The following is a 21,414-nucleotide window of genomic DNA, read 5'->3' as shown; positions in this document are numbered from 1 at the left end:
GTCCCCCGGCGTCCGCTTCCCTGCACTCCTCCTGCATCCTGTGTAAGCGCCGCCGGAAAGCAGAGCGGTGACGTCACCGCTGTGCCCTGCTTTACGGCCGGCCGGTGCTGACACAGGATGCAGGAGGAGTGCAGGGAAGCGGACGCCGGGGGACGCGACAGGCACCGGAATGTGAGTATGTGGTTTTTTTTTTTTTACATTTACAATGGTAACCAGGGTAAACATCAAGTTACTAAGCGCGGCCCTGCGCTTAGTAACCCGATGTTTACCCTGGTTACAAGCGAACACATCGCTGGATCGGTGTCACACACACCGATACAGCGATGACAGCGGGTGATCCAGCGACTAAATAAAGTTTCAAACGATCTGCTACGACGTACGATTCTCAGCGGGGTCCCTGATCGCTGCTGCGTGTCAGACACAGCGAGATCGTATGGATATCGCTGGAACGTCACGGATCGTGCCGTCGTAGCGACCAAAGTGCCACTGTGTGACGGTACCCTAAGGAACAATCTTTTGCTTCATTGATTGATACTGACAGCAAAATGACTGTATACCTAATTCTGTCAAAAGAAATTTGCCAAAGCAAATACTTGCAACAAAGCAGAAACAAGTAAACAGCATCTCTTATCAATTGTATCTTTTTATGAAAATATTTATTTAAAAACGTAAAATGATGATTCCAGAATTATAAACCAGAGTTGAAGGCTCATAAGATGTCCATTTATACATGAAATGTGAACCCATTTTGTACATTTTGTAGGTACCCTGGTTGCAGTTTCCCTTATCTAAGTGCTGGATACAAAGCGCACCGGATATAACATCAGATATCCATCTTCCCATGCATATAAATGCTGATCTTTAGGGTTGTAGGACAGCATGGAAAGAACTGATGTTGATGATCTAAGGTCAAAACTAGCATCAACCTGCCTCTGTTTCAGGAGATCAAATGCAAAGGTCACCCTCAAATCTTTGGTGTCTGTAACATAAAGAATTCCACATGCAATAAAGGCATTGCCCGCTTTGGACTTTGGGTATGTTGTGTTAATGTGCTGAGTGACGGAGAAGGTTTTGTCATCCAGGTGAGCAACCATGATACTTTTATCTGTGTCAGAGGAGTAGATGATCCAGAGATCTTTCTCATCAGCTGCCACTTTAAAGTAAGATTTAGAATTTGAGAAGAGATAGCTACGATTGTGATAAGCTGCATTGTCAATGCCGAGAGTCTGGAAGATTTCAGTGTCAAGTTCATACCTAAAAGATGAAAAACACAAAAATAGTCATGTCTATTTCCCAAGTCAACAATATTCAGTATTTATTATTGGTCTGACCAAAGATAACTTGTTTGTTCTCCCCATGTTTGTGTGACTTACCTTTCACACTCCAAAAACATGTGCTGGTAGGTCAATGGTCCCAGAACCACAAACAAAAACTGCTGCACTAGAAACACTTTATGGGGTATGCTGCAATTTCTATCATACCCCATTGGCTGATGTCTAATATTTTTGTAGCACAAGAACAATATTTATTACTGTTATTACTTAAGGGGGTTGTCTAGATTTCTGATGAAAGACTACAGGCACTTTAAATGACTACAGACTTCTGAATCTTTACATTGGGTGCGTCACATGCTATCATGATTCTTAGGTGTTGCTGGTGAGAGCCAGCGATCACGTGACCAGAAGTATGTGATTTGCATACACATGGTCACGTGCCAACTAGACATGCTCAGCATGTCTAGCGAGAATGTGACCGGAAGTAGGTAAAGGTTATATGTACAGTCACGTGACCGACCGCTCTGGCTGACAATACTGGAGGATCCTGACAGTGTGACGTGCACACACCCTAAGTATTCAGAAATCTGCAGTCACTTAGAGCGCCTGTATTCTTTCATCAGAAGACTGAACAAACCCTTTAATGCTGTCTCCCAAATTAAATAGGGAAACCAATTCTCGGTCAGTAACTTAAGTCATGATGGCTGATTGTGAAGTGAAGAACATTCTTGTAATTGTGGATGAAGGAATACTTTACCTTACAATTTTATTAGATCCTCCCTTGTGGTAATACAGTGAATTGTCATACACTAGATGGCCGCATCCATGGTAGAACCAGCGCAGCTTTGTAGACTTGTAGTCATCGCTCAGCAGAGTACTTATATTTTCATATTGCTTTACTATTAATCCTGTAAAAAGGAATAAAGAAATAAAATATAAGCCAATACATGTAGGTCACATAACCCTGCTGCCACTGTCATGATAAGGATGCAATTTTTTTCAATTTTGGGGTCATCTTTGCATCCTCTGACAACTGGAGTATCTTATGACAGAACCATTGTACAGAAAGGTTCTTTCCACACTAAACATTTTGGCATATGCTGGGGCAATGGAGGATTCTAGAAACATTCGTCATATGTGCTTAGTGCTTTCCAGGTGTAGATGTCAAATGTAGCTCAGGAGCAAAGTAAATAAACTAATCAATGAAAAACGAATGTAACAAGCTTCACAGCAATGCTGCACCTGAGAAATGTGCCACAATCCAAATTCTTTCATCACTCGTTTGGTTTGAGAAATCCGTCATCCAAGCTCCAAAAGTCTCTTTTACTTTGGCAATGTGAATTGGATCCTCTATCGCCTTTATGGTGCAGTCTGGGTAACAAACACACGTTATTAGATATCAGCAGGGCATTAATAACGGGAGCCTGTCAGCAGGATTGTGCTCAGTAACCTACACACAGTGTCCGGTCGGCGCCGTTATACTGATTACAATGATACCTGGTGATGAATTCCGCCTTGTGGTTGTCTAATCTGTGTTTGTAATTTTCATTGTATGCTCGTGCTCTGGGGTCAGCCTGGAGAGGGTCTTCATGTGGTGCTCTGATTATATATGCATCTGTATGGCTTATGACAAGTCCCTGATCCCTCAATGACCTGACCCTTATTTTACATACTGAATATAATATGGATTGAAAAAAAAAATCACATTGAGCAGGCAGGTGGCGCCGCCTGCGCTGCAGCATGATCGCATGTATAATATGCATTTAATTGTGTTATTTGATGATATATATTTATTCATAAAAAAATTTTCTTTCAAAATGCAGTGGCATCTATCAGCAATCCATAAATGCTACTGGTGCCATTTTGCTAGAGAAAAAAAATAGTCTCCAAAAAGATGGTGCCAGCAGCGCCTGCACAGTACAATCTATCGGCTATGTGTTAGATCACCAATAGAGCTATTTTGAGAGAGAAATTATTTTTCTTTCAGAATAAATGTATATCACTAAATAAAATAATTTATCGCACATTATAGATAGAATTGTGCTGCAGCACAGGCGCCGTCACCTGCTGAATATGATTTTTTTTTCAATACATATTATATTTAGTATGTAAAATATGGGGCAGGTCACTGGGGGATCAGTGACCTGTCAGCAGTCTGCATCATGAATAGCCAATCAGAGCACCACATGAAGACCCCCAACAGGCCACCCCGGAACTAAAAATAAAGATTACACTACAACCACAAAACAGATCTCATCACCCCAGGTATCATTGTAATCAGTATAACGGCGCCGACCTGACACTGTCTGTAGGTTACTGAGCACAATCCTGCTGACAGGTTCCCTTTAAATAACATAAGAAGCTTATTTACCATCTTTCTTTGGAGGAACGCCATTGGTCTTCTCACTGGATTTACCAGCCATGGTGTCATCATTAGGAACGTCACAAGTCTCACCTTAGAATTCGATATGAGATCGGGTTAGTACATATTACAAGATTCAGCTACTTTATATATTTCTTATTAGGAAAAAAGCCTATAATTTATCAGGAGAGTAGCTTTATCCGAAAGCAGTTACGTGTCTGTGAGTTGGATGAGATAATACTCTACTACACCCCAATTTACATAACAGTCCCCTATTTCCAGAGAATTCTTCTTATATGGATCTCTAGGGCCATAATATAACCACCTCTTACATTATGGACAACACTCCTGCAGATAAAGGATTAATATTTGCTGTGCTATTTATATTATATACTGCGCTCACTATCGGTATAAGTAGACAAAAACAGATTCAAGTCTATGGTACACAATGACAACTCGTTCCCACGTAATGGTCCTCCATGGTGGAATAACACCTCTAATAATACCTGTATAACGCTGTATTCATGCCTCAGCAGGGGGCCACACTGAGACACACATACACGTGTATAAGTCCTAATATTTTGTATATGTTTGGTGATGTCTACTGGTAGTGCATGATTAGATCTAGCTGACGGATACATGAGTGCTATTTTCTTGATTTCTAACGTACACATTAACATTGGAAGAAATCCAAAAATGCTCTCTCAAGACGTTATCTGTCCCAGTAAAAGTGTCAAGGCCCATGACAGCAGCACATGGAAAGTCATCAGTGCGTATTTGGGTTCTGGTAAGTAAATACGTTTTCAAAACAATTAGACACTTTGTAGTAGTTATGTTAACTCCATGCGTCCATGTACAGTAATACTGAGTCCAACCATCTCAGTAAACATTATTGAGAAAATCACAACTGCAGAGAAATATAATTATGATTTGGCTTATTTTTATAGCACCATCATATTCCACCGCACTTTACAGATATCATCATCACTGGCCCCATTGGGGCTCACAATCTACATTCCTTATCAGTATGTCTTTGGAATGTGGGAGGAAACCGAAGTACCCGGAGGAAACCCACGCAAACACGGGGAGAACATACAAACTGCTTGCAGATGTTGTCCTTGGTGGGATTTGAACCTGGGACCCCAGAGCTGCAAGGCTGCAGTGCTAACGACTGAGCCACCCTGCTGCCCTATATAATATAGTGTACATTTATGTTTTATGGGCTCCCTGGAAATGATAACGATAGATAGATAGATAGATAGATAGATAGATAGATAGATAGATAGATAGATAGATAGATAGATAGATAGGCGATAGATAGATAGATAGATAGATAGATATGAGACAGATGATAGATAGATAGATAGATAGATAGATAGATAGATAGATAGATAGATAGATAGATAGATAGATAGATAGATAGAGTCCAAAAAGTCAGAGGCAGCACACCATTGCAAATGATTTCAAAAAGTGTTCAAGTTTAATAGCCCATCATGGCTTGAGAAAGGCTCTCCATGAGCTGAAACGTCGCCATGATGGGCTATTAAACTTGAACACTTCTTGAACTCATTTGCAATGGTGTGCTGCCTCTGACTTTTTGGACTCTCATTATAAGGTTTGGTACATGCCTGAGGGGCTTTGCACCCAGAATTTGGTTTTTCTGTGCTGCTCTCACTTTTTGCTATAGATAGATAGTTAGATATGTGATAGATAGATATGAGATAGCTAGATAGATAGATAGATAGATATGTGATAGTTAGATATGTGATAGTTAGATATGAGATAGATAGATAGATAGATAGATAGATAGATAGATAGATAGATAGATAGATAGATAGATAGATAGATAGATAGATAGATCTATGAAGAACTAAGAACAGAAGTGCAGTCAGGCTTGGTGTAAACAGGTCATGTAGAACATAGTGGTGCTAAATGGTAGAAAACCACCAACTTATTCCTTACCAAAAGGTACAATGTTCTTGGACATGAGTAGGGTCTATCATTCTCTGCCCCCAATAGTTGCTATGACTGTAATTACCTTCTGATATGTCTGTACGGGAAGAATCCTTATATATTTTGTAGAGATAAACTGATACAGCATAATGTTGAACCATTGGAAAATAAGCACGCATGACATGAGACACGCAAATGCATAGGTATTTATCACAGTTTGCCCCCATCCAGGAACTATAACAATAAGCTTTCTTAATTATCAGGAAGATATGTAAATTGCATGATTAAAGAAATCAAGCATGGAGAGAGGGAAAGGTTACCGAGTACAATTGCATAAAACATTTAGCTCTCAGTTAAATTATCCTGATTGACCTGTTTAGGGGACAATGTGGCAAAAAGTATATTCAGTAAATTATTAAGGAAATCAGTTACCTGTGCACTTTGTACTGAATTCCTGTACAACTGGCTGAGCTTTGACTTTCTTCCTGCCTGGAGGACCCATGGGACCAGGAGGACCTGGTGGACCTGGTGGGCCTGGAGGTCCCATTTCTCCTTTCATACCTACAGAATTGTTTACATATGATCAGAATGGCAGACATTGTATATTTCCTCCCTTTGGAGTTTTGTACCTTGAGTCCATGGAAGGTACACCCGTGTGGGAATACATAAAAATGAACATACTGTATTACATATGTACTGGGGACGGAGGTATTTTGTGGGGGTATTCATTCATTATTCAAGAAACTGCATTTGTTTTCCAATGTTCATCTACCTTCACTAAGGACGTCATTAGAAGTGTCACCTTGGTCCCCCTTCTCCCCCTTTTCACCCCTTTTTCCGTGCATGCCTTCTTTTCCAGAAGAACCAATTTCACCGGAATCTCCCTTCTCTCCTTTTTCACCTTGTTCACCTTTCATTCCTGGTTCACCTAAATAATAAAGAAAAACAAAACGCTCCATGTAATGTAACAACATTTTATGCTACCGCCTCTAGTTTGCCGAAAACCTGCGGATTATTGTTGGGTAACAGTTTGCTGATGCCATAGACATTACAGCACTCAATGTCCTTGGCGTTCATTTGTAATTCGAGCAGGTCATGTAGAATTTGTCTTTGGGTGAATGAAGAAGCAAATTATGCATTATGTGTCAGTGGCAGTTCACCTTGTTATGTACAGGAGCTTCCATGGACACTGGGACATGGCAAAATTGATTGGCCTGAACTTAAAAAGGAGTACGTGTCTGCCAAAGACTAAGAGATAGATTCACTTTTACAGTTGAACACTGTTTATTTATGCTACAGGAGAAATGGCTATCTGCCCGATGGAGAGAATTATGCTTCTGATATATTATCCTTTCACGTAAACATTGGTTTTAAGAATTTTCTGTATGCAACGCAGATAAGTAATATTAAGGTGCTCTTCAACAGTGGTATCTGTAAAAGCCATATTTAGATTATGTTCACATGTTGCATTTTTGCAGGCCCTGGCGATGAGCCTGCACCTTTTCCGGCATGTGACAGCTAATCTGATCAGCTGTCATGTTCCCTAACAGCCATGGCAGGAATCGTGATCCACCCGTGGCTGTTAACATGTTAAATGCCGCTGTCAATCTCTGACAGCGCCATTTAACATGCACGCGCCGTGTCACATGACCGCGGATCACCAATGGGTTGGCATGACAACCCGGGGTCTGCAGCTGACCCCTGTGGTTCTCATAGCCAGGTTGCTATGAGCGCCATCCAGCTGTCAGTGCTCATAGCAAGTCAGCATTTCTGCTACATAGAGCAGGGCTACAGACGGTCAGATGATCACAGCTTCAAGTCTCCCATGGAGACTATTGAAGCTATTGTAAAGTGGAAAAAAAAGTTTTTAAAAATATAATAAAAAATAAAAGATCAAATCACCCCCCATTCACTCCATTCAAAGTAAAACAAAAAATAAAAAATACACATATTTGGTATTGCCTCTTTCGTCTGATCTGGTATCAGTAAGCACGTCAGCTCGGCACGCAAAAAATAAGCCTTCATGCAGCCCCAGATCACAAAAAATGGAGACGCTACAGGTTTTGGAAAATAACTTTTTTTTTTTACAAATTTGGATTTTGTTTTCACCACTTAAATAAAGTAAAACTTATACATGTTTGGGATCTACGAACTCATAATGACCTGGAGAATCGTAATGGCAGGTCAATTGTAGCATTTAGTGAACATGGTAAAGAAACAAAGCAAATAACAATTGTGGAATTGCACTTTTTTTTGCAATTTCACCACACTTTGAATTAATTTTTTTCCCATTTTCTAGTACACTATATGGCAAAACCAATGTTGAAGTTCAAAAGTACAACTCGTCCCACAAAAAACAAGCCGTCACACGGCCATATTGATGGAAAAATAAAAAAGTTATGGCTCTGGGAAGGAGGGGAGCAAAGAATGGAGATGCAAGAATGGAAATACCCCTGGTCCTTAACCCCTTCACGACCTCCGGCGTACTAGTACGGCGAAGGTCGGATCCCCTGCTTTGAAGTGGATTCGGGTGGTGAGCCGAGACATATCAGCTGTTTTGAACAGCTGACATGTGCCGGCAATAGCGAGTGTGAAATCGCGATTCACCCACCGCTATTAACTAGTTAAATGCCGCTGTCAAACGCAGACAGCGGCATTTAACTACCGCTTCCGGCCATCCGGACTGAAATGAGTGCATCGCAGACGCGATGCGTCGGCATGACAACCTGAGGTCTCCTTGAGATCTCTATGGTTGTTGATGCCTGATTGCTATGAGCGCCACCCTGTGGACGACTCTCATAGCAATGCAGTATGTAGCAGAGCCGATCGAGTTGTGCCAGCTTCTAGCCTCCCATGGAGGCTATTGAAGCATGGCAAAAGTAAAAAAAAATATTTAAAAAAAAAAAAAATGTTTAAATCACCCACCTTTCGCCCCATTCAAAATTAAACAATAAACAAAAAAATCAAACATACACATATTTGGTTTTGCCGCGTTCAGAATCGCCCGATCTATCAAAAAAGGATTAACCTGATCGCTAAACGGTGTAGCAAAAAAAAATTCGAATCGCCAGAATTACCTTTTTTGGTCGCCATGACATTGAATTAAAATGCAATAACGGGCGATCAAAAGAACGTATCTGCACCAAAATGATATCATTAAAAATGTCAGCTCAGCACGCAAAAAATAAGCCCTCACCTGACCCCAGATCATGAAAAATGGAGACGCTACGGGTATCGGAAAATTGCGCAATTTTTATTTTTTTTGTTTTAGCAAAGTTTGGAATTTTGTTTTTTACCTCTTAGATAAAACATAACCTAGACATATTTGGTGTCTATGAACTCGTACTGACCTGGAGAATCATAATGGCAGGTCAGTTTTAGCATTTAGTGAACCTAGCAAAAAAGCCAAACAAAAAACAACTGTGGGATTGCACTTTTTTTGCAATTTCATCGCATTTGGAATTGTTTTCCTGGTTTCTAGTACACGACATGGTAAAACCAATGGTGTCGTTCAAAGGTACAACTTGTCCTGCAAAAAATAAGCCCTCACATGGCCATATTGACAGAAGATATGTATACTTTTATTGGATTTTTTTATTTACGTAAATAAATGTATTTATTGGAAAAATATTCGTTTCTTTTTTTTCGTTACTTAGGGATTTCTAAAAAAATATTTTTACACTTTACATTTTTTACATTGTCCCAGTATGGGACAGCACTTTATAACATCATATCGCTGATCTGATGTTCTGCAATTCATCTGCACTGCAGGGCATTAGACCAGGATCTGACAGGCAGGGAGGATGCGTCTCAGGTCCTGCTCTGAGCAGGCACTGACACGCCACCTTCCCTGAAGGACCACGTGGTCATCTTGTGGCCGGGGGTCTCCATGGAGACCATCAGGACAATGCAATCGAATCACGTTGTCCTGATGAAAGCGTGCAGGTAGCCCCATCCCTGCGCAATGCCCCTCTATATCACTGTCACTACTGACAGCGACATCAGAGGGGTTAAATGCCCATGATTGGTGCTAGCACCGATTGTGGATGTTCTTGTGGGCTGTCAGCTGTCACATACAGCTGACATCCGCACCCGATTGCTGCGGCGCTCAGCGTGCAGCCGCACGATCAGTGCGCCGCAGTTCCCGCAGAGCAGTACTAGTATGGCGCATGTCGGGAAGGGGTTAAAGGGAATCTGTCAGCAGGTTCTTGCTATGTAATCTGAGACCTGCATGATGTAGGAATAGAGAGCCTGCTTCCAGCAGTGTGTGACTTAACGGACTGATTAGTGACATTTTGATAATTTCCATGTTTTCCCTGCTGTAGATGTAGCAGTGGTCAGAAAGCTGTGTGGTGTATAACCCGGCCCACACGCCTGATTAGCAGATTCCTGTTTACACTATACATTGTCAGCAAGCTGGCAATCAGGGGTGGGGCGAAGTTACAATGACCAGTTAGCCCGTCAGTGATAATCTGCTACTGATAAAACGCTGATTGTACTGAAACTTCAGTACATAGCTTAATAAGTAACACGTCCCTGGAATCAGGCTCTTTTGGCCTACGTTACTTGCTGGTCTAAGATGAAATATCATAAAACTGCTGACAGATTTAAATATTGCATAAGATAGATAGATACATAGCTATTATTGTTAACATCTGCTACAACAATCATCTGTATTGGAACACAGCAGAGAAAACAATCACATTACCAATTTTTCCTCTTTTTCCAGAAGCACCCAGTTCACCTTTGTGTCCTGGAATACCAGGAACCCCATCAGAACCATTAAATCCTGGCATCCCATCCATTCCATCAAATCCAGGGGGTCCTACAACAAACATGTCAAATCAGTAAAAAAAACAGCCTGTAATGCAACACTTGCTGTATAATGCTTGGCATCAAATTGAAATCCTTACGTAAAATATTTTCTGTGTTGAAGGTCCAACTGTTTTTCCTGGCAAAGGAGCGTGTGTCAACAGAGGTGGCACAAGGATTTTATAAATATGGTAGCTGACCTAAATTATAACCTCTCTTGAGAAAATCATGAAAAGTTGATTAAAAAATGGTCGTCAACAAAATGGGTTCAGTATGCGTGTATCTGATGGACCTTAGAATCCGTATGTAAAAATCTAGTCTGAATAAGACGTTGGTTTACTCGAAGGTGGTCTTTTTGGGGCAGTGTCCCTAAATAACTATGTAACACTTTCTAATGTGACCCCCATACCAGATGCATCAAGATTAGTGATGATGAGCGAATATACTCGGTACTCGAGATTTCCCGAGCATGCTCGGGTGTCCTTTTTAGTGCTCGGAGATTTAGCTTTTATTGCCGCAGCTGAATGATTGACATCTGTTAGCCAGCATGAGTACATGTGGGGATTCCCTAGCAACCAGGCAACCCCCACATGTACTTATGCTGGCTAACAGATGTCAATCATTCAGCTGCGGCAATGAAAACTAAGTCTCCGAGCACTAAAAAGGACACCCGAGCATGCTCGGGAAATCTCGAGTACCGAGTATATTCGCTCATCACTAATCAAGATATCTTGATATAGGCTACTGCACTTTTGCAAAGTGAAATATCTCTTGTTCTTCCAACTTGACATATTTAAAGGAAACCTGTCAGGCAGCTCATGCTGTCCTAACTGTGGGCAGCACAAAGCACAGCTGGCGGTATGATTGCAGCAAGGTATATTCTTCTCTGAAATGCTCCAGCAATCTTGCCTTGCGCAGGCGTGTACTATGGAGGACAGAGAATGAACTTCAATCCAATATTGCAGCCAGCATGCAGCCAGCGGGTAAGGAAAGGGTGAATCAAACACCCGAAAACCCCGCCCATATGACTGAAAATTGTTCCCTCCAAATTCAGTTGACAGAGTCCCTTTAAGATCCGCAAACTATAATCACTCTGAAAACACTGGAGCATTTCATAGAATAATTTATTTGGCTGCAATTCTGCATCCAGGCTGCAGTTCAAGCAGCCCGTGGTTTCAACTTTCCATTAATTGCTTGTACTGGGAAATGTTTCAGTTTCCAGCATCACAATACTTTTCTGCACCATGGCATAGTTAATGCGTTAAGTTAAAAATACTACTTCTGCTTGCTGATATTTAGGGTAACAACTTATTAAATCGCACACGACTGCTTATATGGAACAGAACAGCCAAGACTTCCATGTGTAACATATAGAGAAAATCAACACAAACTTGATGCAATGGTGCCATGCTACATAGACTGAATCCTAGCCAACCATTTCCTCTATCTTTTGCAGATGTGGGGTTTCCCAAGGTACTATTTACCATATTTTTGGTGATTGCATTTTCATCAAACATTTCAGGGTTAAGTTAAGACAGCTGTTTTAGGCTATGTGCGCACATTGAGTATTTGCTTACAGAAATTTCTGCAAAGTTTCTGCATCTCTTGGCAGGAAAAACGCTGCTGAAAAAACACTCGTTTTTGCCACGTTTTTGTATGTGTTTTTTGTATGTGTTTTTGCAAGTGTTTTTGTACAGCAATCAATGCTTTTTTGAGCTAAGTAAAGATATTTTTTTAAAAAGTTTTGTGATGTAATTTTTTGGTTCAACACCACTTTTTTCACGCTGATGCAGTGGCATCGGTAATGGCATTAGGGCTTCAATAACACCTAGCTCTAGGCTTAGTAATGAAAGGTGTCAGCCCGACACCCTCATTACTAAGGCGATAAGTAAACACAAACATAAACACACACATTGTCACCAGCCTATGTAGGAGCGTTAACAGAATGAACCGACATATTCTGTAACCAGACAGCAACTGTTAATGTTAAACAAAAACAAGAAAAAAAAATTGTGTGGGCTCCTAATTAATTTTAATAACCAGCAAAGGGAAAGCCCACGGCTGAGGGCTGTTGTTAATATTCTGGGAAGGAGCCAATAGCCATAAAGGTTCCCAGGCTATTAATATCAGCTCACAGCTGTTTGCTTAGACTTTACTAGCTAATTTACAGGGGGATCCCAGAAAAAAATTGACATAGGGTCCCCCTACAAAATCAAACTAGCAAAGTCTAGGCAGACAACTGCAGGCTGATATTAATAGCATAGGAAGGGGACATGGATATTGGCCCCTCCCAGGCTAAACAGCAACTCTCAGCAGGCCGAGAAAATTTGCATCTATAAGATGCGCCAAATCTGACGCTTAGTGTTGCTTTTTCCACTTGCCCTGTAGCAGTGGCAAGTGGGGTTCATATTTGTGGGGTTGATGTCACCTTTGTATTGTCAGGTGACATCAAGCCCACAGGTTAGTAATGGAGAGGCGTCTATATGTCACCTATCCATTAGTAACTCCATAGTGAAATTGTATAAAAACACAGACACCCAGAATAAAGTCCTTTATTTGAAATAATGACACAGACTTCTTTAATAATCTTAATTAAACCATACTTACTGAACGCCTAATCCACCAAAGCCAACGTCTCCTGCAACAAAAATAAAATAAACAGCAATATTCCTTACTGGTCCACAGAGAAGATAATCCATAATGTCCCACGACAATCCTGATCACTTTGACAGCAGTTACTGATGTTACTGCTCTCAAAGACAGTCGGCGATACACTGATAAGAGGTAATCGCTCCCGCAGTGTATCACTGAGCTGCCCTGAGAGAGTTCACTGGAGTTCATCAGCTGATCAGCTCTGGTGATATCCCTTAAGGCACCACTGCTGCATGGGAAACTTCCCACACAGCGGTGCCATAAGTGAGAACAACGGAGCTGATGAACTCTGGTGAACTCTCACGGCAGCTCAGTGGTACATTGAGGGAGCTATTACTTCCTGTCAGTGTATCGCCAGCAGCTGGGTAGAGCAGTAACATCTCCTGATGTGACTTTTCTACACGTGAGATCGCCGTGGGACACTTGGGATTACATGGACTACGGCGGACAGATGAGCATATGTTGGTTTATTATTTTACATTATTTCTATGAAACTAAGGCTTTGGGGATTTGGTGTTAGGCGAGTATAATTTTTTTAATTTTTATTTGAATATGTATACAATGTTACTCTTTTTTTTTAACTGTGAGCACAGACTTCGGCAGATGAGACTACGTCTCCCATCAGCTGCACCTGCTGTCACAGTTATCAGTGACACCAGATGTAGCCCGATGAGAGCAGTAGTCTCATCAGCCCACGCCTGCGGGTCACAGTCACAGCTGCGGGGTCACCCTGACATCTGCCAGCATGATCCCGCAGCGCTCTGGTCAACAGTACTGGCGGTAGCGTTATAGTGGGTGACAGTCACAGCTGCGGGGTCATGCTGATATCTGCCAGCATGATATTACAGTGCTCTGACCAATGCTCTTACCAGCAGTAGCGTTACCACCGATAACAACTACCGTACCGATGTTTCTCACGCTGTCACACAGATGACAGCTTGAGAAACACCATAGAAAGTCAGTAGAATGCAAAACAAAAACTCAGCAAATCTGCAAACATTTTTATACCTGCGTTTTTGCTGTAGATATGACTGACTCAATTGAAGTCAGTGGGTGAAAAACGCTGCAGAAACGCACAAAGATTTGACATACTGCAGAAAAAAAGCACTGCAAATACTTAAGGAAATGTACTGGTCATGTGCACAACACTTCAGGACTGTCATTAAATTAGCTTGCATAAGGATTCCATAGCATTTTTGGCCCATTTCCGCACGGAAAAAAAATGCTGCAAAAACACATGAAAAATGGCACTGTGTGCACATAAACTTAGAGGGGTTTTGGAACTGACCTCCTTTTGGACCCATTATCTTACTTACTAAATGTCTCTCCATTTCCAGTGGGAAATAACCACCAGACTGTTCCTCTATATTTTAATGGCAGCAAACTCACTGTCTCATTGACAGACTTTGGTAGCAACCTTTCCCTTGTATGTAAATGACCAGAATGTTGGATATATGGAATATGTCACTGCATTAATTAATAAACTGGATCGCTTTATGTGCATTTGGTCTCTGAGGGATGCACACTGGATCATGCATCAACTCTAATTCTTGGTCTCATCAGATTTTAAGGCTCATCTTTCTTGCTTTTCCTTTCTATATCCCTGCATCCTCTCCCTTATGTGTTTAGTCCTGTTTTACAGTCGGTAAGGAAAGTATTCAGACCCCTTTAAATTTTTTGCTCTTTGTTTCATTGCAGCCATTTGGAGAATTCAAAACAGTTCATTTTTTTCACTCTGCACCTCATCTTTACTGGAAAAAAAACAGGAATGTAGAAATTTTTGCAAATTTAATAAAAAGGAAAAACTGAAATATCACATGGTCATAAGTATTCAGACCCTTTGCTCAGACACTCATATTTAAGTCACATGCTGTCCATTTCCTTGTCATCCTCCTTGAGATGGTTCTACTCCTTCATTGGAGTACAGCTGACAGGACTTGATTTGGAAAGGCACATATCTGTCTATATAAGACCTCACAGCTCACAGTGCATGTCAGACCAAATGAGAATCATGAGGTCAAAGGAACTGGCCAATGAGCTCACAGACAGAATTGTGGCAAGGAGCAGATCTGGCCAAGGTTACAACAGAATTTCTGCAGTACTCAAGGTTCCTGAAAGCAATCATGGGAGAAGAGCCTTGGTGAGAGAGTTAAAGAAGAACCCCAAGATCACTGTGGCTGAGCTCCACAGTTGCAGTAGGGAGATGGGAGAAAGTTCAACAAAGTCAACTATCACTGCAGCCCTCCACCAGTCTGGCCTTTATGGCAGAATAGCACGATGGAAGCCTCTCCTCAGTGCAAGACATATGAAAGCCCTCATAGAGTTTGCTAAAAAAACAGATGAAGAACTCCCAGACTATGAGAAATAAGATTCTCTGGTCTGATGAGACAAAGATAGACCTTTTAGGTGATAATTCTTAGCGGTATGTGTGTAGAAAACCAGGCACTGCTCATCACCTGCCCAATACAATCCCAACAGTGAAACATGGTGGTGGCAGCATCATGCTATGGGGGTGTTTTTCTGCTGCAGGGACAGGATGACTGGTTGACATTGAAGGAAACATGAATGCGGCCAAGTACAGAGATATCCTGGATGAAAACCTCTTCCAGAGTGCTATGGACCTCAGACTTGGCAGAAGGTTCACCTTGCAACAAGACAATGACCCTTCGCACACAGCTAAAATAACAAAGGAGTTGCTTCAGCACAACTCTGTGACCATTAGTGACTGGCCCAGCCAGAGCCCTGACATAAACCCAATTGAGCATCTCTGGAGAGATCTGAAAATGGCTGTCCACCAACGTTCACCATCCAACCTGACGGAGCTGGATAGGATCTGCAAGGAAGAATGGCAGATGATCTCCAAACCTTGGTGTGAAAAACTTGTTGCATCATTCCTAAGAAGACTTATGGCTGTACTAGCTCAAAATGGGGTTTCTACTCAATACTGAGCAAAGGGTCTGAATACTTATGACTATGTGATATTTTGGTTTTTCTTTAATAATAAATTTGCAAAAATTACTGCATTTCTCTTTTTTTCAGTCAAGATGAGGAGCAGAGTGTAAATTAATGAGAAAAAAATGAACTTTTTTGAATTTACCAAATGGCTATGTAAAAGAGAAGTGGGCACCACTAATATATAAAGAAATAATGTTGATGGCGGGGTGCTACCATTGCGCCCAAGTGGAACAAATTTTATCAAATGGCTGCAATGAAACAAAGAGTGAAAATGTAAAGAGGTATGAATACTTCGCGTACTCACTCTATGTCCACATGAAAAGAAAGAAAAGTGGCACTCACCACATCCTGGAATTTAAAAGTACTTTAATCCAAAAAACAGAACATCCAGGTGGTACACAGTAGGAGTGCAAGAGAGAGGTGGATAACAGCTGTTTTGCACTACCACAGAACTTCTACGGGTTCATCTTGGACCCATAGAAGTGCTGTGGTAAGGTGAAACTGCCGTTTTCCACCTCTCCCGCCCACCCCTTGTGCACCGCATGGATGTCCTGGTTTTTTTTAAAAATCCTTTCAAGACCTGTAACACATAGGTAAGTCATGAGTCATGTATCCCATTTTGATGCGGGCATCTTTCAGGCACTCGACAGCTGATCTAATCAGCAGTCAAGTGCACCTAACAGCCTCGGATGGAATCTTGATCCACCCATGGCTGTTAACATGTAAAGTTCTGCTGTCAATCTCTGACAGTGGCATTTAACATGATCGAGCTGGAAGCGTGTCACAAATCACGCCCATCGGCACCCCTGTCACATGATTGCGGAGTGCTGAAGGGTTGGCATGACAACCGAGGGTCTGCAGAAGAACCCTGTACTTTTCATTGCAGATCTGCTATATGACCGGCGTTCATAGCAGATGATGATGATTTTTGCTACACATAGCAGGGCTGAATCCCTGCTATGTGTAGCATAATCAATCAGATTATTGCAGCTTCATGTCTCCTAAGAGACTATTGGAGTAAGTAGAAAAAATTGTTTTTAAAAATATTTAAAAAATTTAAAAATATAAAAGTTCAAATCACCCCTCCTTTTGCCACATTCAAAACTAAATAAAAAAGACATATTTGGAATTGCTGAGTTCAGAAATACCAGATCTATCAAAATCTAAAAACAGTTAATCCGATCGATAAACTACGTAATAAAAAAAAGTCAAAACGCCTAAATTACATTTTTGGTCACTGCAAAATTGCAATAGCAGGCGATCAAAATATCATATCTAGCTCAAAATGGTAGTAATAAAATCATCAGCTTGGCACGCAAAAAATAAGCCCTGACCCAGCCCCAGATTCTCAAAAATAAAGATGTGAGGGGTCTCGGTAAAATGTTGCCATTTTTTTTGTATTTTATAAACTTTGGATTTTTTTACCACTTAAATAAAAAAGAACCTAGACATGTTTGGTGTCTCTGAACTTGTAATGACCTGGAGAATCATAATTGAAGTTCAGTTTTAGCATTTAGTGAAATAGTGTAAAAAAAAAAACAATTGTGAAATTGCTCTTTTTTTGCAATTTAACTGCACTTGGATTTTTTTCCGCATTTTCCAGTACACTATATGGTAAAATCAATGGTGTTGTTCAAAAATACAACTCATCCTGCCAAAACCAAATCCTCATACGGCCATATTGAAGAAAAATAAAAAAGTTATGGATGTGGGAAGATGGGGAGCAAAAATGGAAACTCAAAAATGGAAATTCCTATGTTCATGAGGAGGATAAAGGACTTATGAATTCCAAGATATGGTGAGTGCCGTATTTCTTTCTCTTCCTGTGGACATATTCACTTACTCTTGCTGACCACCACTGGAATTCCTGCTGACTTTAATGTCATTTTATATAAGTTGAAATGTGTGATATTTCAATTCTATTTTAGATATGTTATGTTGTGTTATACTTCCTTTGGCTGCTAGATTACAGGTCCTTCTCAAAAAATTAGCATATAGTGTTAAATTTCATTATTTACCATAATGTAATGATTACAATTAAACTTTCATATACTATAGATTCATTATCCACCAACTGAAATTTGTCAGGTCTTTTATTGTTTTAATACTGATGATTTTGGCCTACAACTCCTGATAACCCAAAAAACCTGTCTCAATAAATTAGCATATTTCACCCGACCAATCAAATAAAAGTGTTTTTTAATACCAAACAAAAAAACCATCAAATAATAATGTTCAGTTATGCACTCAATACTTGGTCGGGAATCCTTTGGCAGAAATGACTGCTTCAATGCGGCGTGGCATGGAGGCAATCAGCCTGTGACACTGCTGAGATGTTATGGAGGCCCAGGATGCTTCAATAGCGGCCTTAAGCTCATCCAGAGTGTTGGGTCTTGCGTCTCTCAACTTTCTCTTCACAATATCCCACAGATTCTCTATGGGGTTCAGGTCAGGAGAGTTGGCAGGCCAATTGAGCACAGTAATACCATGGTCAGTAAACCATTTACCAGTGGTTTTGGCACTGTGAGCAGGTGCCAGGTCGTGCTGAAAAATGAAATCTTCATCTCCATAAAGCATTTCAGCCGATGGAAGCATGAAGTGCTCCAAAATCTCCTGATAGCTAGCTGCATTGACCCTGCCCTTGATGAAACACAGTGGACCAACACCAGCAGCTGACATGGCACCCCACACCATCACTGACTGTGGCTACTTGACACTGGACTTCAGGCATTTTGGCATTTCCTTCTCCCCAGTCTTCCTCCAGACTCTGGCACCTTGATTTCCGAATGACATGCAAAATTTGCTTTCATCAGAAAAAAGTACTTGGGACCACTTAGCAACAGTCCAGTGCTGCTTCTCTGTAGCCCAGGTCAGGCGCTTCTGCCGCTGTTTATGGTTCAAAAGTGGCTTTACCTGGGGAATGCGGCACCTGTAGCCCATTTCCTGCACACGCCTGTGCACGGTGGCTCTGGATGTTTCTACACCAGACTCAGTCCACTGCTTCCTCAGGTTCCGGTCACCTCTTCTCGTTGTACAGCGTTTTCTGCCACATTGTTTCCTTCCAACAGACTTACCATTGAGGTGCCTTGATACAGCACTCTGGGAACAGCCTATTTGTTGAGAAATTTCTTTCTGGGTCTTACCCTCTTGCTTGAGGGTGTCAATGATGGCCTTCTTGACATCTGTCAGGTCGCTAGTCTTACCCATGATGGGGGTTTTGAGTAATGAACCAGGCAGGGAGTTTTTAAAAGCCTCAGGTATCTTTTGCATGTGTTTAGAGTTAATTAGTTGATTCAGAAGATTAGGGTAATAGGTCATTTAGAGAACCTTTTCTTGATATGCTAATTTATTGAGACAGGTTTTTTGGGTTATCAGGAGTTGTAGGCCAAAATCATCAGTATTAAAACAATAAAAGACCTGACAAATTTCAGTTGGTGGATAATGAATCTATAGTATATGAAAGTTTAATTGTAATCATTACATTATGGTAAATAATGAAATTTAACACTATATGCTAATTTTTTGAGAAGGACCTGTATAGTCAATAGCCTTCATTCATCAAGACCGGCTATTTTCTTGATGGTCTTCGTGAGGGGTCGTGATGGAGTTAGTGGAGTTGGTTTTGTTTGAATGCCTCTTCATGAATTTGGAGCATCTGACAAGTGGCTGGAGTAAGACTTCTGGTGTAAGGAACGCCACAGCTGGTCATGAATTAAACGAGTTGTGGCATCACGGTCCATCGCACAAAAGTCACACAAATTCTTCCAGACCTGGGAAACTGCAAAAAGTTCCAACATTTTTGTGCAACTCTGAGTTGCGACAAAATTTAGTGACTTTTCAAAGCAATTTATCCCAGACTTCTGGCTAAATTACTTTGATGAATTGGGGCCAATATGTCTACTATGTTTGATCACCTTGTAATAACCATAACTACACAATGTACTAATTTATTCTGACTTTATTATGATGTTTTCCATTACCTACACTATATATAAACTTTTAATAACAATGCAGTTAATTAAAAAAAAAAAAGCCATCTATGCTTCAGCTCCAAAAAGAACAAAGTTATAGGCATTAGCTGTTCAAAGTGCACATAACAATTACACTACTTATATACTGTATGGGCCACTTGCCAGGTGGGATTGCCACAATTATACTTTTTTTGATTCATGAAGTGATAGTATTTGAACATTACGAAATAAGATTACTGGTAATTAAGAAGGTGAAATATTACTTACCTGGAGGCCCAGGCGGACCTGCAAATAAAATGAGTATAATTATTAAAATTGCGAACACTTTAAATTATATTGTTAAAATATGCTGTACAGCTGGAATTTACAGGCAGCCCATGCAGAGAATAGATTAGGCATCACTATGTATCTTCCTAATGAGCAAGGAAAATAAAATGGAAAGGACCAATAGTGAAAACCAATTTTCAACATTAAATCAGTTGTCTGGGATTTTTTTTCTAAGATTGGGAGAGGGGCAGGACAGAAAAGGTGTTAAAATAATGATATAAATATTGTAGGGCAGCTGTTTTGTTTGTCCTCATCAGTCCTCCAGTGATAAGATCATCAGTCATGTGACACATGACTGTGGCAGCCAATTGGCTTCAGCAGTGTGGTCACATGATTTAGGGTATGTGCACACGCTGCGGATTTTGCTGCGGATCCGCAGCTGTTTTCCCTCAGTTTACAGTACCATGTAAACGTATGGAAAACAAAATCCGCAGTGCACATGCTGCGGAAAAAAACGCACGGAAACATAGCGTTGTTTATTCCGCAGCATGTCAATTCTTTGTGCAGATTCTGCAGCAGTTTACACCTGCTCCATAATAGGAATCCGCAGGTGTAAAACCGCAAGTGGAATTCGCAAAAAGAACGCTGTAAATCCGCGGTAATTTCGCAGGAAATCCGCAGTGCGGATTACCTGCGGATTTACAAAAATCAGTCCCGCAGCGTGTGCACATATCCTAAGGGCTGTAATGTTAGCATTGCAGGAAGGGAAAATAGCAGAGACAACTGGAACAGTCGTTCCGACATGGTGGGGTTTGACTAGGTAAATAAAATATATTTTATTATGTTATTATCACACCTCCTGTTCTTACCTATTTTTTTATTTTTTTTTTAAATATCAAACAACTCCTGTAATTGTGATGCCTTTGAGACATAATAGGGTTAAACGATGTGGGTTTATGCTCATTTGAGAGTATAAAAGATATGGGAAGAAAAAAAATTAACTCCATCTGTGCAAAACCACAGTGTTTTTGGCTGCTAGATTTGTGGCTTTTTTCATGATGTCTCAGGAATTTATCAAAAGCTGCACACAATTACAGCCAATATTGTAGCATTATGAGATTATACAGTACATACAGCATGGTAGCACTAGGAGACAAGACTATAGACA

The 21,414-nt window shown here is 40.8% G+C and overlaps 1 protein-coding gene across 2 annotated transcripts in view; it reads right to left on the bottom strand.

Annotated features, from left to right (window-relative positions):
* Positions 1-488: 488 nt before the first annotated feature.
* The window catches only part of GLDN (gliomedin), a 35,733-nt gene continuing 14,807 nt past the window's right edge, over positions 489-21,414 (bottom strand). For both annotated transcript variants that reach the window (XM_077263741.1, XM_077263742.1), the window contains exons 3-10: positions 20,247-20,264; positions 10,298-10,414; positions 6,362-6,517; positions 6,022-6,150; positions 3,646-3,729; positions 2,517-2,645; positions 2,032-2,182; positions 489-1,254 (exon numbers count right to left, since the gene is read on the bottom strand). In XM_077263741.1, the coding sequence (XP_077119856.1) occupies positions 789-1,254; positions 2,032-2,182; positions 2,517-2,645; positions 3,646-3,729; positions 6,022-6,150; positions 6,362-6,517; positions 10,298-10,414; positions 20,247-20,264 (1,250 nt within the window). In that variant the 3' untranslated portion in view covers positions 489-788. The remainder of the gene's footprint in view (positions 1,255-2,031; positions 2,183-2,516; positions 2,646-3,645; positions 3,730-6,021; positions 6,151-6,361; positions 6,518-10,297; positions 10,415-20,246; positions 20,265-21,414) is intronic.

This window comes from Ranitomeya variabilis, chromosome 5, assembly GCF_051348905.1.
Source record: "Ranitomeya variabilis isolate aRanVar5 chromosome 5, aRanVar5.hap1, whole genome shotgun sequence".
Classification (NCBI taxonomy): domain Eukaryota; kingdom Metazoa; phylum Chordata; class Amphibia; order Anura; family Dendrobatidae; genus Ranitomeya; species Ranitomeya variabilis.
The sequence above is the reverse complement of the archived record's forward strand: the minus strand, read 5'-3'. Positions and strand labels throughout refer to the sequence as shown.